At 35.5% G+C, this 16,714-nt stretch overlaps 1 protein-coding gene across 1 annotated transcript; it reads right to left on the bottom strand.

The window, feature by feature from the left end:
• Positions 1-9,172: 9,172 nt before the first annotated feature.
• BLOC1S4 (biogenesis of lysosomal organelles complex 1 subunit 4) lies at positions 9,173-16,487 on the bottom strand. The gene is made up of 5 exons (XM_074273157.1): positions 16,020-16,487; positions 12,325-12,396; positions 11,572-11,673; positions 10,270-10,404; positions 9,173-9,932 (listed from the first exon to the last, which is right to left on the bottom strand). Exons 1-5 carry the CDS (start codon positions 16,338-16,340, stop codon positions 9,831-9,833), a joined length of 732 nt encoding a protein of 243 aa, XP_074129258.1. The 5' UTR covers positions 16,341-16,487; the 3' UTR covers positions 9,173-9,830.
• Positions 16,488-16,714: the final 227 nt, after the last annotated feature.

Below are 16,714 nucleotides of genomic sequence, written 5' to 3'. Positions count from 1 at the left end.
AGTATGGAACAATTATATAGTCGGTCCTTTAGAGAATTGAGGGCCCTTGATAACATCTCCCATTTCAGAGCCAAACTCAATTGTCTTGACAAAACAATGTTATTTGCTATGACCTATGATGTTTGCGTCTTGTGCAGTTTTCATTGCTGGTTAGTAGAAATCACTTTTTGACTAATAAGATCTTAAACTATTAGAGCATCTTAATTAAATTTCTATAGTTAATTTTGTATTCTTATATTAAAATTTAACATGTGTGAATTTAAAATTAAGTTTATAATGTATATATGTGATCAATGCTGGTGAACTTGATCTATAAGAAATTAGAAAGCGAGGTTCATGAAGTGGCTTTTACTTTATGCCAAAATAGACCAAAAGAAAAACCCAAATTTGTTATTTCAAAGCAGTGACCAGTGTATCTAGCATCAAGGATAGCCATTTTCAGTTTTTATATATTAAAAAGCATGGTCAGCTAACTTGTCATAAATTAAAACCATATTCAGAACAGGTTATCTAGAATTAAGAGGAAAAAACTCAAGTACTTTGAAAGAAGTGTACTTAAATTTTTATTTAGTGGAAATGGCTGTGTTGAGTATTAGTAAATATAGACCCTTCTAAACAATTTTCCATAAATAGATGTTACAATTTCTTTGGACCTCAGTTTATTTTCCTATAAAACAGCCTACACAGTAGCAGTAATCAACTGTGAATGACATTCTTAGCAATACAAAAGATGTGAGAATCAATCCTTAAGGCTTTATGATGAAAAAAATGCTACTTCTCCCTTATATAAGCTAGAGATGAAATGTTTTAGGCTATTGTTTACCCAATGTTTTGTACAATGCTCTAGTATAATGATCCTAGGTTTTGTATGGTAGAATGTATAATTACTTGAAGAAAGGTATAGATGGTCTATCAAATTTGCAAGTCACAAAATGGGTTAAATAAGGGTTAGCTAGTATTTTGGAGGACAGGATCCAAGAATGTATTGACAGTCATAATAAATATTAGAATATGAGATTTATTTTTTTAAACATTAAGCACTTTCATATATACATGTGTGTATATGTACATATGGCATTGTACAAAACATTGGGTAAACAATAGCCTAAAACATTTCATCTCTAGCTTATATAAGGGAGAAGTAGCATTTTTTTCATCATAAAGCCTTAAGGATTGATTCTCACATCTTTTGTATTGCTAAGAATGTCATTCACAGTTGATTACTGCTACTGTGTAGGCTGTTTTCCCCCAGTTCTGCTCATTTCCATTTTGTATCAGTTCATGTCTGTTCAGTTTTTTCTGAAAGAATCCTGCCCATTTCTTACAGCACAGTAATATTCCATTCCACTCAAATATCACTATCTGTTTAGCCATTCTTCAATTGATGAGTATCTCTTTGCCTACCACAAAAATTGTTATAATCTTGTATAAACAGGTTCTTTTCCCTTAAAAAAAAAAAATTCTTTGGGATACTAACCTAGTTGTGCATTGTTGCATCAGAGTTTGATTGCCCTTTGGGCAGAGTTCCAAATTGTTCCCAGAATGATTGGATCAGTTCAAATGTCCCAATAATGCATTAATGTCCCATTTCTCCCACATCCCATCCAACATAATTTTCCCTTTCTGTCATTAGACAATCTGTAAGTGAGTTGGTTTAGAGCATTTCTTATGCTTAATTTTTTTTTATCTGAAAACTTTATATTCTCTATCATTTGAGGAATGACTTGTATCAAATTTGACCCAATTCTCTACATATTTGAGAAATTAGGCCTTTATAAATCTGATGTTTAAAAAATTTTAGTTATATTTCCCTCCATTCAATTGCCCATTTATCCTTTTTTTCTCTTTCACCCTGACCCTTGTTTTGCTTCTGACAATCACTATCAGCTCTCATTTAGCATTCCTCTCCCCTTACCTAGATTTATTTATCCAAGTATGTCAATGTGTTAATCCCTTTTTGAGCCAATAGTAAGGTGTAGATTCAAGCATTATCTTCTAGTCTCCATTGTAAAAGTTCTTTTATGCTCTTATAGCAATAATTTACCCCATTTTAATCCTCTTCCTCCGGGCACATTCTTGTCTCAATTTGAATATCCTAGTTAAACACATCCATGTTCTTTGTATATAATGCTTCTGTTCTAATGAGAAAATTCTTGGGACTTACAAGTATTCTCTTCCCATTTATTACATGTAATAAATGCAAACACTTTAACCTTATTGAAGCCTTCATTTCTCCTCTTTACCTTTTTATGCTTTCCTTTGACTTGTATTTTTGATCTTTTTATAAGGATTGGTTGAAAGTCTTCCATTAAATATCTTTTTCTTTTCCTTGAAGGACTGTACTCAGTTTTGCTGTATAGGTGATTTTTGATTATCTTGAGTTATAATTCTTTTGTCTTTTAGAATGTCATATTCCAAGTCCTCTAATCCTTTAATGTAGAAGCTGCTAAATCCTATGTAATTCTAATTGGCTCCACAATGTTTGAATTGTTTTATTTGGGGGTGGAGAGGAAGGAGCTGCTTGCAGGATTTTCTTCTTGACTTGGAATTTAGCTATAATATTCCTGGGAGTTTCCATTTTGGGAGTCTCTTTCAGGAAGTGATTGGTGAATTCTTTACATTTTATTTTATACTGTTTCTATAATAATAGGCCAATTTTCCTTGGTAATTTCTTGAAAAGTGGCTTTCAGATAGTCCAAGAATTCTTTCCCTGATCTATTTTCCAGGTGAGTTTTTTTTTTTTTTTCCAATGATCTCTTGTGGAGTTTTTAGTTGTTATTTGCCTAATTCTTTTTTCTAGGAAACAATTTTCTTCAGTAAGCTTTTGTACCTTCTTAATTCTTTTTAAGTAGTTCTTCAATGGATTTTTGTACATCTTTGTCCATGTAGGCAATTGCTTTTTAAGATATTTTCTTCATTACCTCCTTTACCAAGCTATTGACTCTTTTTGTGGTTGAGAATTTTGTTTTTTGGGGTTTGGGTTTCTTTTCATCATTCTCCTTTAACCAATTTTTCATCTACCTCTCTGATTAAAAATTGGGTTTGCATTCATTGTCTTGACTTTTTAAACTTGATGTTAAAGTTGGATTCTGCTCCCTGTTAAAGTTGGAGGAGGCATAGTCCCAAGCTAAGGTGATATGATCTAAGGGAGAGATGTTTACTATTCTTCTGGTTTATGAGCAGCCACAGGCATCTTTTTCTGCCTTAAAACTAAGACCAGGCCCTTGTTCCCCTAAAACTGGATAGTATGCTAGTGTTTCTTCTTGCTCTGGGATGATGACTAGAAACTGCAACCCAGTGCCAGCAAAGGATCCTCTATAATCTTCTGGCTAGCTTTATAATTTCCTTATTCTTTATGGGCAGATAACTCTGGAAGATACTGATTCAGTCACTCCCTACTGCTGGCTTGTGGGATACAACCTGTGCTGGTGTGGCCTGTGCCCTGGACTTTTCCTGCTGACCTGTTATCTTGTTTTGGAAAACTTTGATGTTTAATCCCTTTTGTCATACCTGATATACCTGTTCCTGAGTTAAGAATTACTAATTAATGGTTTGATCATACTTCTTCCTTATAAATCAGTCATTTGATAGTTTGTTACTATTTTGACTTTAAATATTTTATAGTATTATTTCAAATTTAGGAACACATTTTGAGGGAAGATAGATAAAAACTAGTAAATAGCAAGGATAAGTTTTTAAGGTTTGCAAAGCATTTCACAGCATTTCATTTGAATGGGAGAAAAAAAGTTCTGATCTAATTATGATCTATTTTTGTGCAATAAAATACTTTCTTTAACCACTGTGATAAAAGGCACTATACCAAGCTGAACTTCAGATATTTTGATCATAAAACTCATTGATCACCTTCAATTCAAAATGACCAAATCACTTTTTATTCTCTTTTTAGAGAGGTTAAACATAAAAAGTTGTAGAAACTTGAAGGAAAGGGATACTTAACACTTTTGGCCACTATTTAATCAAATGAAAACATGACTGGACTTGGATGAATTAATTCTAGTCTGAACTATGCCAATAATTGAGGCCATAAGAAATTGCTTCTCTTTTTTTTGAGTGGCCGATTCCACAAAAAGTTGCAGACATGTGAAGTGTTTATTATTTGAATATTTTATTACATCTAATAAATACCATGAGCTATTTCCTAAAACAATATTTTGTGGTGCTCAGTAGTAATAGATAATGAAAGGTGGTTAATAATTTGACTTGGAAAAAAAAATCAGTCATCTAATCCCATTTATATACATAATCTTGTCTTATACAAAAATCTTGTCTACAACATCTTTAACAAATGGTCATCCAGCTTTCTTTTGAAAATCTGACAAACATACCACTGCTGAAAGATAGTTTATATACTTTTAAATAGCTCTAAATTTTACTTTCTCTGAGCTCAAATAGGTCTCTCAAAGAACTTGGTAATTTGGAGCCAGCCTTGGCAAAAATATATACTTGTCTCCCTATCCCATAAAACCCTACTTATACTTGTGACATTCTCTTGTCACCTGAACTTAGTTCCCTCAAATAATCCTCATGACAATATAGTGTAGTACGAGTTATTAGATGTAATCAAGGATTGTTGGTGTGTAAGAAAAAGCTAGACACTATAAAATGCTTACCTGGCATTTTTTAGTTCCTTGCCACCTGAAATACATCATACCGTCAGTGCTTGCTTAACATGCAGTACCTCAAACTCAACAAAATACTCCAGATTTTGACTCAGCTTGGAAAGAGTAAAATGGTGATATAATCTTGTTCTGAACCATGTGCAACTTGACAGTGTTCCTAAGGCTTTTCTTGGTATGAGTATTCCCACTGAGGGAATCAACACCCATTTTTAAAAATGCACAAAAGGAGACTAAGCAAATTCAGATGGAAGCACAGGCATGCAGACTTCTTTTTTTAAAGAAAAGGGATGAGAAATGGATATTCAGTCTCATATAAATAAAATCCTTTTTTTATGTATGGAAATATTTATAGTGTTCAAAACTTTAAAAGAAAAAAGACAAGTTCTTTAAAGGTAGCGACCACCTAACATTTTTAATTTACATCTTCAGGCCTGGCATATATGCCATAATTTACTTAGCCATTCCCTAGTTCAAGAAACAATGTTATACACAGAATGATAGTACATAAAAAAAACAGGAAAGGAAGGGAGGGAAAGAAAACATAGAAAGAAAAATCAAAATCTTAACAGTTGGGACTATCCCAAAATTCTGGAACTGTGAAGGAAGAAGGTCCTTGATGCTTCTTAGTCAATAGGAAGATGTATATTAAATTATGAAGGATTGCACTTTCTCAGTTCAACATTAAATTAAGAAGCTAATATAGATCATGGAAGATTAATTGCCAAACCTCACTTTGGGTATGTTTTTCATAGTCTGCTGTGGAAGTTAATTGTTAAAATGAAAACAAAATGTCCTAGTGTCCTTTGATTTTGTTTGCATTTGATGTTTCCTGCATTGTTACTTTGGGACCTTTGGATAAATGGATGTTGTTCTTTAAAAAAAAAAAAAATGTAAACACCTTTCTCCTTTAATTTTTTCCCTTTCAGGATCAGTAAGTTTATTTTGCTTGTATGTTCCCTCCCTGATATTACCCTCTTTCTTAACCTTCCCCTTCATCCCTACTTGTTCATTTGTTCAGCTTCATGTATATTCACACTAAATTTTATTCATCTGAACAGACTTTACCTCTTCATCTTTCCATTTACTCATGCCCTGAAATTAGAAAAGTCAAATTCTACCCTTCCTTTCCCTTCAAACCCTTAAAACAACATCCATTTTCAGGACAGGTTTTTCTTATTTAATCAATACCCTTACAAGACATAGTTTCTTTTCCTGCTGTTAGTACATCATCTTACAACTTTAATTGCTCAAATCAATTTATCTAAGTTTTTTTTTTTCTGGTTCTTGCTTTTGAAGATCAAAGTTCTTACTTAACTGGTTTATCAGGAATGTTTGAAATTTTTCTTTTTGGTTAAAGTCCATTTTCCCCTGTAGGATGTGTAAAGGAAATTAGTTTGTCTTATATTGTCTATTACCTTTTAAAATATTGATGCTTGTTATTTTTCTCTAGATACTTGAGTTTTTTCTCTATTAAAAGAGGAAAGTGTGAATTTTGGCCATGATACTTTGGGCATTTTTCCTTTAAGGGTTCCTTTTAAAAGGATTCAATAGATTTTGTCCTTCACTTTGGCCTCTGCTTATAATAGTTCTGGGCAGTTTTAATTTTAGATTTCTTGAAATGTTTTTGGTTTTCAGGGAATCCAATCTTTTTTAACTCTCTTCTTAACCTGTTTGCCAGATAAGATCACTTGTTCTTTATATAAGTTTCCATTCTTAGCCATTTGATTTTGTTCAAATATTTCTTGCTTTCATAGAATAAATCAGCAAGTTATGGATTTTGGTCTCTTGACCATGAGTTTCTGGCTAATAATTTGATGTACTCAACTAGTTTTTTGACCATTATTTATTTGGTCTGGTACTAATTTAAAAGCTTGTGAGACACCTGAGCAGTCTGCCTCCATTTTAAGCAGGTTTTTTGGCAAGTATAAACTTATATTAATATAGGGACACAACATAGAGTAGGGACCAGGGAATTATATGAATAGTTATAGGGAAGTAGATTTTAAGTATAGGGATAATAAGAGGGCAAGTGGTAAGATGTTAGTGCTAAATATGGCCTGGTTTCTTGGGGCTGAATGGTATACAAAATATGGTCCAGTGCCTGACTATATATAGTGGGTTAGGTGAGATTTTACTGACCTATAAGGGTGGAATGCCAAAGCCAAGTTGCAGTGGATAGAGCACTGGGCCTGAAGGAAGACTATCTTTCCAAGTTCAAGTCTGGCCTCAGACACTTACTAGTGTTGTGACCCCAGATAAGTGTACTTAATCCTGTTTGCTTTAGTTCCTCTGTAAAATGTGCTAAAGGAAGAGGCACATCACTTTGCTAAGAAAACCCCAAATGGTGTCACATAGGGTCTGAAATGATTTAAAACAAGCCAAAGCTGAGGATAGTTTGGGGAAGGCAGAAAAGGAGTGGTGGGAAAATCATGACGTCTAGGTCTGAAGGAAGTTTTTTCCTGCTGGGGAGGGGACTGAGCAACAAATAGCAAGGCATATGGCACAGGCCTTTGTAGGGTAGGTCTGGTTTTCTGGTAGATGCTGATGCAGCTGGAATCTTTAGTTAAGATTTCTTGAAATGCTTTGGCCAGAAAACCTGTTATAGATTAGCCAACTTGGTTACAAGCCTCTCCAAACTTAGCTGATCTTTAGATGAAACAATTCATTTTTCAGAGTGTACTTGAAGTCTTCAGTGCTCAATAGAACTATCTAAACTTGTACTCTTTCAGAACCTAAAGGGCCATAAGTAAACATGTGAGAAACTGAATTCAGACACTAGTGGGAGAACTTGGTATATTTGTTTTTCTGGCACTAGGTCAGTGCTAATTAACTGAGCTTGTAATACAATAAAACACAACATCTCTTTCATTCGGTATACCGTGAAAACCCCATCTTTCTCCATCTATATTTGTATATCTGTTTTTTTAAATCCAGTAACAGGACTTTGCAGTGATCAGAATTTGTCTAACGTGTGTGTGTATACATACTTATATATATATATATATATATATATATATATACACACAATCTCTCATACACACACATATTAGGAGTCCTACAAGGTACTTATGTACTTAGTTCACACCTTTAAAGGAGTTCACTCATTGGTCCACACATTAAATTCACACCTTTAGAGAGCACATAAAAGGACAAGCTCACTGGTAGGAGATAGAGAGCCGGGAAGGAGAGGACTTCCTGGGAGAACTTCAGGGGACTTCAGAGGAGGAGAGGACTTCAGGAGATTCAGGGCCACTAGGATCGTAGTTGTGAACTGACTTCTGGGAGCTCCCCCAAGTCCACTGTAACCCACAATCCCACTCTCAGAGGCGGAGTCTGATTCATTCCCACATCCACCTTCGTGCTGACTGGAGACATGGGGAGGAGGAGAGACTGGCTGGAGACATTCTGACAAGAGCTCAAAGAGAGAGATAGGCCTCTGTTAAAGCTAGCCAGACCCCAGGAAAAGATTCAAGACTTTGAAGGACACAATAAAGGGTTCAGACTCCTGGCTGCATTTTGGGATTATTGAACTGAACTGAAGCCAAGGCTGCCTCCAGAAGCTCTCCCAGAAACCTGCTCCCAAGAGAATGATTACAATTTAGAGAAACAGATCACACACGTATATATACATACACACATATGTATACTAAAAATATAGTATATAGTATATGTATATAGTGAAGAAAGTGTTTCACTTGGAGTTGAAGAGATAGGGATTTGAATCTAATGTTTATTTGAAGTGTGTGACTTTAGATAAGCTATTTAACCGTAGTCTATCCATTTGTAAGAAACAAAAAGAACTGCCAAAATTATTTACTGAGAACAAATGAGGACACGGTGAATAATGGTTAGAATATGAAACAGTAACAAATACTTAGCAAAGTATAAAGTCCTAGTGACTTGTCCTAGTTCTATTAACACCAGAATTATTTACAATTAAAGGAATCTAGAATGGACCCAGGCACCTATTTGTCCTCTTCATTGAAAGGTAGAACAAAGCTCTGAAATGGAAGCTGAAATCTATTATACATAAAAGACTGCATCTTTTTAGCTAATGTAAAGGAGAGCCAACTTATCACAGAATATAACTGGGGAAAAAAAATGACATAGCATAGAACTGGATTTGGGATCAGAAATTGTTACTACTTGTAAGGCCTCAGGCAAGTCACAATATTGCTGTGCCTCATTTTCCTCACCTGTAAGGGAGGTGATCTCATCCAACTCTTCAATTTTAAGAATGCAAAGCTTACTATTTAGGGTGGAGGGCACAAGTTTTTCTTCTTTTACTCATATAAATCTTCCACTTATGATTTTAATTACTTTGAAGTCCAGTGCAAATGTTTCTTGATCAGAGGGATGAGGACCAAACCTCCATAGTCCTTTCTAATGTTTCTATGAACCTTTGACTTAGAAGATTATATGATTTTGCTAAAACATTAGCTAAGAGTAAACGGTACAATTTTCCCCCCACATAAAGCTTTTATGGAAGTTCTTAAAATTTACTATATCCATTGAGAAAATGGAAATCTGTATTCAAGATAAAACAAAATTTCTATTAAAAAGTCTTCTAGGCTTTTGCCCAATAGCACTTCAAGAGAAAAATCTATGCAAATAAGTCTTTGATTTTAATTGAATTTAAATTATAACTCAAACTATGTACACAGTCATTTACAAACAAGATTATAGTGAGCACTATTTCAATATAATTGTCAAAATTAATTACAAGTTAATAGTCTTGCATAGTTTACAATTCAAAATGTATAAAGCTCAAATCATGTTAATTAACAGTTTATTAAAAAAAATAAACTATAGGAAGACTGTCAACCATTAAGAATGATAATAAATAATGCTTTGTAATACTTCAGTAGTTTTTTCTTTAAGACCTTGTGAAGGTAAATATTTAAAAAACATAATACTGTTGACACAAGGATAGTATAAATACAAAAGTAGCAATTTTGATAATTATAAGGAAATATTTACTCATACTCTTCCATTTAAACAAAATTTTAGTTGAGATTTGGAAGACATGGGAAGCTATGCAATCTGCACAAAATGAAAAATATTGTTTTAAAACTGCCTATTGAATATACACATCATGTTAAATACACTAAATATTAATAATAATGATCTTTTCAAGATAAGAACTTCTCCTTTGATATATCTTTTCTTAAGTAGTTGTATTGTACAATATCATGCCTGAGGTCCTTCTTTGCAACAAGGAAAATAGTCTTCTGTCCTGAAAAGGATAGGAGGTTCATAGACAGTTTGCTGTTGCTTTGTGGAATACGACTTCTGGAAATAATTGTAAAAAAGAAAAATTATTCATATCACATATAACAAAAGCTTTTGTCCCACTTGTTTGTTATCCTTCAAATTTCAGATTTAGGTTGCTTTAAAAAAAAAATTATGTGACAGCTTCAAAAACATGTTGCCTTTTCAGCCAGAGGAGTTAGTTACTTAATTCTAAATTTTAAAAATTTCTTCCTATCCATACCTATGATTTCATTGGTTTAAAAAACTAGCTAGTGGTCAAGGAAGCTTCCCAGGTATAAAATTAGGGCTATAATTTAATCTACTGGAGCTTTAAAAAAAAACAGATATAATAAAGACTCTAAAATTAGGAACTTACATTAAGGAAGGATGGCACATTAATTGTGTGCAAAAGTTTCTTTAATGTGTTGGGAAATGTTCCAAGCTCTGCTTCTGCTTTTGTCACCTGCTCTTCCATTCTTGTCACATAATTTCCAATCATTTTAACAAAAGCCTAGGAAAGAAGGAAAAATGTGGGGAATGGGGAGAAACAGAAGACTTTTCAGTATTATCCCTATATGTATGGTTCAAATCTATGGGTGACTACAAATGTTAAAAATGTTATTAACTAGTATAAGCCTACATTAAAGAATACAAATTATCTCCTCCCTGCCATCCTATTTACATAAATGTCTCTATTCAATTTTTCATGTTCATTTGTGTTGAATGACAAAAGAAAAAGGTAAAACAGTTTAATAAGTGGCACTAATAATATCTAATTCATATTTTAAGTTAAACATTTTTGAAAGCTAAAACCTGCTTTTTTAAGACAAAATTCCTTGTCTAATTTTACTTGTACATTTCTCTCTTACAAATATGTACAAAAAAGCCGATTAACAATAAAAATTAGCTTTAATGAAGTCCCAACAAGAACATTAAGTCGCTCAAAAAGTGAGTGAAATTAAACATTGATGACTTTAGAGTTTGTAATTTGACCTTCTATGAATAACCTGATTTTTTATCTCATATCCAATTAAGAAAATTAATCTTCAATATTTTTGAGCTGCAAACTGTTTTCTAGAATCTCTAAAAACTTAGCCACCATGTCATAAAGAACCTAATGAAAAGTAAACCCATTATTTCTCACTGATTTCTTCTGAAAGTAGAAAAGCATCTTATTTATAACTTCCCATCAAATAATCACCATATGTGATTATTCCCATCATTAACTTCTAGGATGTTGTTTTTTCGGACAATACTTATTTTTTAAAAATTATAATACGCTACCTATATTGCTAGTTTATAGGTATTGTCTTAAAGTAACTGTTCTTAGAGTATAAACAACACATATCCTTGATAGGTCTCAGGATAGTGAAGTTTCTAAACACAATGAAATGTCCCTTTGAAGTTTATTACAATTCATTTTACCTATATGTCAGAGTTTGAATATTGATTGATAATACTTATTATTACTGATTGTGTACTGATGCCATACCTTAGCTGAGAACAAGTTGGTGCCAACAAAAAGATAAATGAAAGGTAGTTTTAAAATGAAATACAGAGCTAAATAAATTTTCAATAAAATGCAAGTCTATAAATATAGCAATACACTGTTTCAAAACTTTCAAAAGTTTTTAAAAACTAATTTGTATTATATGTACTTTTAAAAGTCACTACTTACCTCCAATTTGTCAATTTTTCTATATATCTCACTCATTTCAGTGGCTTTGTTGTGAATATGAGGTACACTTTCATTGACTACTTGTGAGGAGTCACTTCGAATCTAAAACAAAATATAAGTAGGTTTTATTTTACCATAAAGAATATTAATTAGAAAAAAATATATAAATATCATTATTAGAATGCATATATATGCTGAATTTCCTTTAATTCAGTTAATCTTGTGATTTCATTAGTAGGATATGCACCACCACTGATACATATTACAATCTGTCTACCTCATACTATGACATTCAAACAGTTTTTCTTAAGGAACACACTTCCAATGTGCTTGTGGATGTATAGAGCCGATAAATTTCATTAGGTCTCCTTATTATATAGGAATCAGTTCAGCGTACACGGTTTGTTATCTATCCCTTGCCTTCTCGATATGGTTAGCCTGCATGTTACTTTCCATTTATATATTTCCTTGATGCCATTTAAAAATCTTAATTTCCCACTCTTTATATGGCACTGTACTAGGTCCTGGCAATACAAAGACAAGAGAGACAATTCTTGCTTTCAAAAGTAGTTTATGTTCCATTGGAGAGAGATCACTTATGAAAACATATAGAGTAACTTTAGTGTGAACACAGCACTTATAGCATTAAACAATGCCTTAAAAAATGGAATGGAAAATGAGTTTCATGGTCATGTAAATACAAGTGCATATTTATTTAAAAGGAACAGCAAAATGAGTTTCATCAAAACATACCATATCTAGCATCCCAACAAATTCATCAACTCTAGTTAGTAAGTCTTCAAGACTCCTGTCTAAAGCTTCTATCTGAAACACAAAAATATAAAGTTTAACCACAATGTTTCAAATTGTCATACATGAGTGTACTGAAGGATCAATAAACTTTGGGGGCAACTTTCTAATCAACAGATTACCAGGATAGAAAATACAGTGAAAATGACTTACTTTTCCATAGATTCTTTGCACTAATTTTTATGTTATCCTAGTTCAAGTGATTTTTACTTTTCATTAATGCGGAGTGCCCTCCACTGAAAGATCACAACTTCCCTATGCCTTAAGTGATTAAAAAAGGAAATTCATCATGTGGTAGCTGATCAATTCTATATTTCATATGGTCAGAAGCAAAAATAATCAGTGTATTCATTTTTTAAAATTTCTCAATTGATATGGTAATTGAGTAGACTTTCAGAATTCCAAAAATATTAAAATCCAAAACCTCACTCACTTGCTTTTTCCTCTCTTGGCTTACAAGCTATGTATCAACTCACAGATGTTGAGACATTATCAATACCACAAAGAGGCAAAAGAATAAAACACAGTTTGTATGGTAGCAAAAGGATAATTAGTTCATAGGTGTAAGAAGGGAGGGCTTAAATCTATGATGTTCACTATACAGCTATAACTAATTAATCTACCTTGGCAATTAGGCAAATTGGACCCTACTTAAGTAAGAAAACGTAAAGTTATGGCCTTTAAAAAAGGTATACTTTAGAGAATAAGAGAGTCTTTGGTAAGCATGGGAAAATTGCATGCATGTAAGATGTGGAGAACAGCTATCTGGCACAGTAGACAGAGCACTGTGTTGGTAATTAGGAAGACTGTCTTCCTGAGTTCAAATCTGGATTCAGACACTTACTGTGTGATTTTGGGCAAGTCACTTAATGCTGTTTACCTCAGTTGTTCATCTATAAAATGAGCTGGAGAAAGAAATGGCAAACCAGTTGGCAAATCTTTGCCAAAAAAAAAAACAAAAAAAAAACCTCTAGAAGTCACAAGAATTTGGACACAACTTGGGGGAAAAAAAAAAGAAACAAATAGATTGTGGCCTAAGAAACACTGAAAGAAAGTAAGACATGGCACAAAAGGAGAAAAGCAGATGAGTAATGAAGGGGACCTGTAAGACTATTTAAGCCTATCTTATAATACATGTAAGATACTCTAAAATAGCATTAACTAGAGATAGATAAGCTGAAATGTTTAAAACCATAATTCAGGATCTGAAACTTATATAGAAGAATAATCAAGAGGAACTACTGCAGGGTTTCTAATAGGCAGGGGAAAAAAAAACACCAAGTAAAAATGGAAAATTACCCTCATAACTGAAGACAGAGCAAATTTTGCTAATATCTAGGCCCAGAGTTACACACTAGAGCAGTGAAAAAAGCAAGCTTATCAAAGTAATTTTTGAAAAATTATCAACAGGGGAGAATAAACAGCTAGCAGATTCTAGAAATTATAGGCTGGTAGTTTTGATGTTGTACTCCTGGAAATTCTAAGAATATAAGTTATGGATGAATTGCTGATATGCAGTGATGAAAGGGATTTCCTCCACTCATGAAATTATGGATCCAGAACAAAAAAATCTTGACCTCAAGCTCCGCAAGTGGATTATTAAAGAGATGGTTGTGAGCATCTAGGAAAAGATGTAATTTCTAAGAAAGACTAGATTTGCTAAGAATAATTGAGTACAAAGAAGCCTGGATTTGAAGTTCAAATCCTAGCTATGTACTGCTTGTGTAATTCTGAGAAAATTGTTATCTCTCTGGGCTATATTATCTCTCTCAGTCTTATCCTTTTCCTTCCCTTTCTCCTCTATGAACATTTTTGTATGTTTGCCTTTGTATCCCTTCAGTTTAGCAATATACCTTCCATAACTGGTCCCTACTAGTTCTAAATTCTATTATCAAATATACTCCATAAGTATCAAGAGAACGTCAGACCTTAGAAAAATTATTCTGGCAGCTATGTGAAAGATGGATTAAAGATGGGGGCAGCTAGGTGGTGCAGTGAATAGAGCACCAGCCCTGAATTCAGGAGGACCGGAGTTCAAATCTGGTCTCAGACACTTAACACTTCCTAGCTGTGTGACTCTGGGCAAGTCACTTAACCCCAGCCTCAGGGGGAAAAACAAAACAAAACAAAAAAAACCAATGGATAATATTTAAAGTTTAAGTGTTAACTTTTCTTTGTAGCAAAAAGTATTAAGTCCCAAAATCACATATCTATGTGTGTGTGTATGTATATATATATATATATATATATATATATATATATATACACACACATATATACATTATATATAAATAAATGCTCAATGAATCACATTTAAAGTAAAAGCAACTTAAGTGACATCTCCTGGCTTCCTCATTTTTCACAGTAGACTGAAGCTCAGAAACTGTTCCAAGGTCAAATTTGTGGTAAAGCTACAAGAATGCAGACTCAAGCCTTACTTTTCTCCAAATCCAGTATTCCTTCCACTAGGCCAATGCTGCCTGAGTTCTCAGAGTTGAGAAATTAACTTTTTTACAAAACACTTGGTGAGGAAGCTAGCTTAACTTAAATGTTAAGGAAAACACAAAACCTTAATTGATCTGTTTGGGGGGTATATTTTATTACACACAATATCCATAACAACACAATAAAATAATACATATGCTCAAAAACAGCTTGTTAAAATACTAAGTACTAACAAAATAGTACTTTTCTAGCCCCTGTGACACCTCACACCTCAATTTTGGTTTCCCTTTTCCATCTCTCCTACTTATTTACTAAAGTTCTGTACAGAAAAATGCAGAGGACATTTAAGCGGGGGATTCAATGGCTCTACAAAACTTAGGCCCGGTCATGGGTACCATTCTTAAATACTGGGAAATGGAAAATTTTTTTATTTTGTCTTTCTTAACAGTGAATTTCCTTCCAATGAATGGGGAGGTGGGACTGGAAGTAGTTCGAAATTGCCAAGTTTATTATACATTACTTCCCATCATGCACTCTGAAGCCCAAAGAAACTGACCTGTTTGCATGTTTAGGCTTTTGCACAGGCTGCCCTCCTTGCCTGACACATACAGGCAATTTAACGCTTTAGTAGCCTAAAACCACCCCAGAACTTTGGGGACACAGGGTTCTTAATAAATGTTTATTACAATTTTTCCCACCTCACCCCTACCTCTTGGAATGCCTACTCGTCTAGAAAGCTCTGCTCAGCTCCTCGATGGGCCTTTACTGATGTGTTCGGCGGCTTGTGTCTCCCACGTCAAACTACTTTGTTTTTGGGGGGGGGGGGGCGATATATATGTATATATCTCCCTCCGCCAAAGAATATCAATGACTCAACCAGCCTTAAGAGCCCATACCCCCACAGGTACGGCTTCCTAGCACAGAGTTAGCACTCAGTAAGTGCAGGAGGCTGGCTGACTGCTTGGCTACGGTACCGGGGTCAGGGAGCGGGGCTCGCAGCTCAGCCGGGGGCGGAGAGCACACTTTATGGCGAAGACATCAGGAAGTAACAAGAAGCGGCCCGAGTCGAGTGAGAGGAGAAGCCGTCCCAGGGACGGCCAGCTAAGTCCATCCGGAGCTCGGGGCGGGAGACAGAGAGTGGGGGAAGTGGGGGAGGCCCGGAGAGGAAGACTTCTCTCCGCAGGCCCGCTCACCTCGGGGCCGCCTCCCTCTCCGGCCGCCGGCAGCAGGTAGGCGGCGTAGCCAGCGGCTGTGCGGCGGAGCAGAGGCAGGTCCGAGCCGGCAGCGTCGCCAGCGACTTCGGGGTCCCGACTGGGCCGCCGCCGCCCGCTGCGCTCGCCGTCCTCTTCGGCCGCCGCCGCCGCCTCCTCTTCCTCCTCCCAGAGCCCGGAGGCGCTACTGTGACTCTGAGAGACATTCCCGCTGTCTCCGCTCCAGGAAGCTCCCGGGGGCTCAAGCTCCTCCTCGGGCGCCAAGCCTTCGCGCGGTCCCAGACCCGCGTGACCCCTCTCCATGGCCCCGCTGCCGGCAGCTCCCGCGATGCTGCTTCTTCCCCCACCGTTCTTTCCCTTCGCCTCCGCCCGCAGTTCCAGTGCGGGCACTCGTGGACGCGCACCCCGGAATCCTCTTCCCCCGCCTCCCTTTATTGGCCACACCCACCTGGCGCTCACACGCGGATCGAGGAATTCTATTCGCCCCTCCCCCAATCGCCCCGCCCTCCATTAGCTGATGCGCATCACGTGCTGGGGAGAGGCCAAAGGGAGGCCTTCGGGAACTAACCTAGACTGGGAGTTTGGACAAATCCGAGGCTATGGATGCTGTACAACCGAGAGAATAATCCACGGAGTGGAGGAATGTTCTAACCGATAAGACACCAGAGAGCTAAAAA

Source organism: Sminthopsis crassicaudata, chromosome 1 (assembly GCF_048593235.1).
Source record: "Sminthopsis crassicaudata isolate SCR6 chromosome 1, ASM4859323v1, whole genome shotgun sequence".
NCBI lineage: Eukaryota > Metazoa > Chordata > Mammalia > Dasyuromorphia > Dasyuridae > Sminthopsis > Sminthopsis crassicaudata.
The sequence above is the reverse complement of the archived record's forward strand: the minus strand, read 5'-3'. Positions and strand labels throughout refer to the sequence as shown.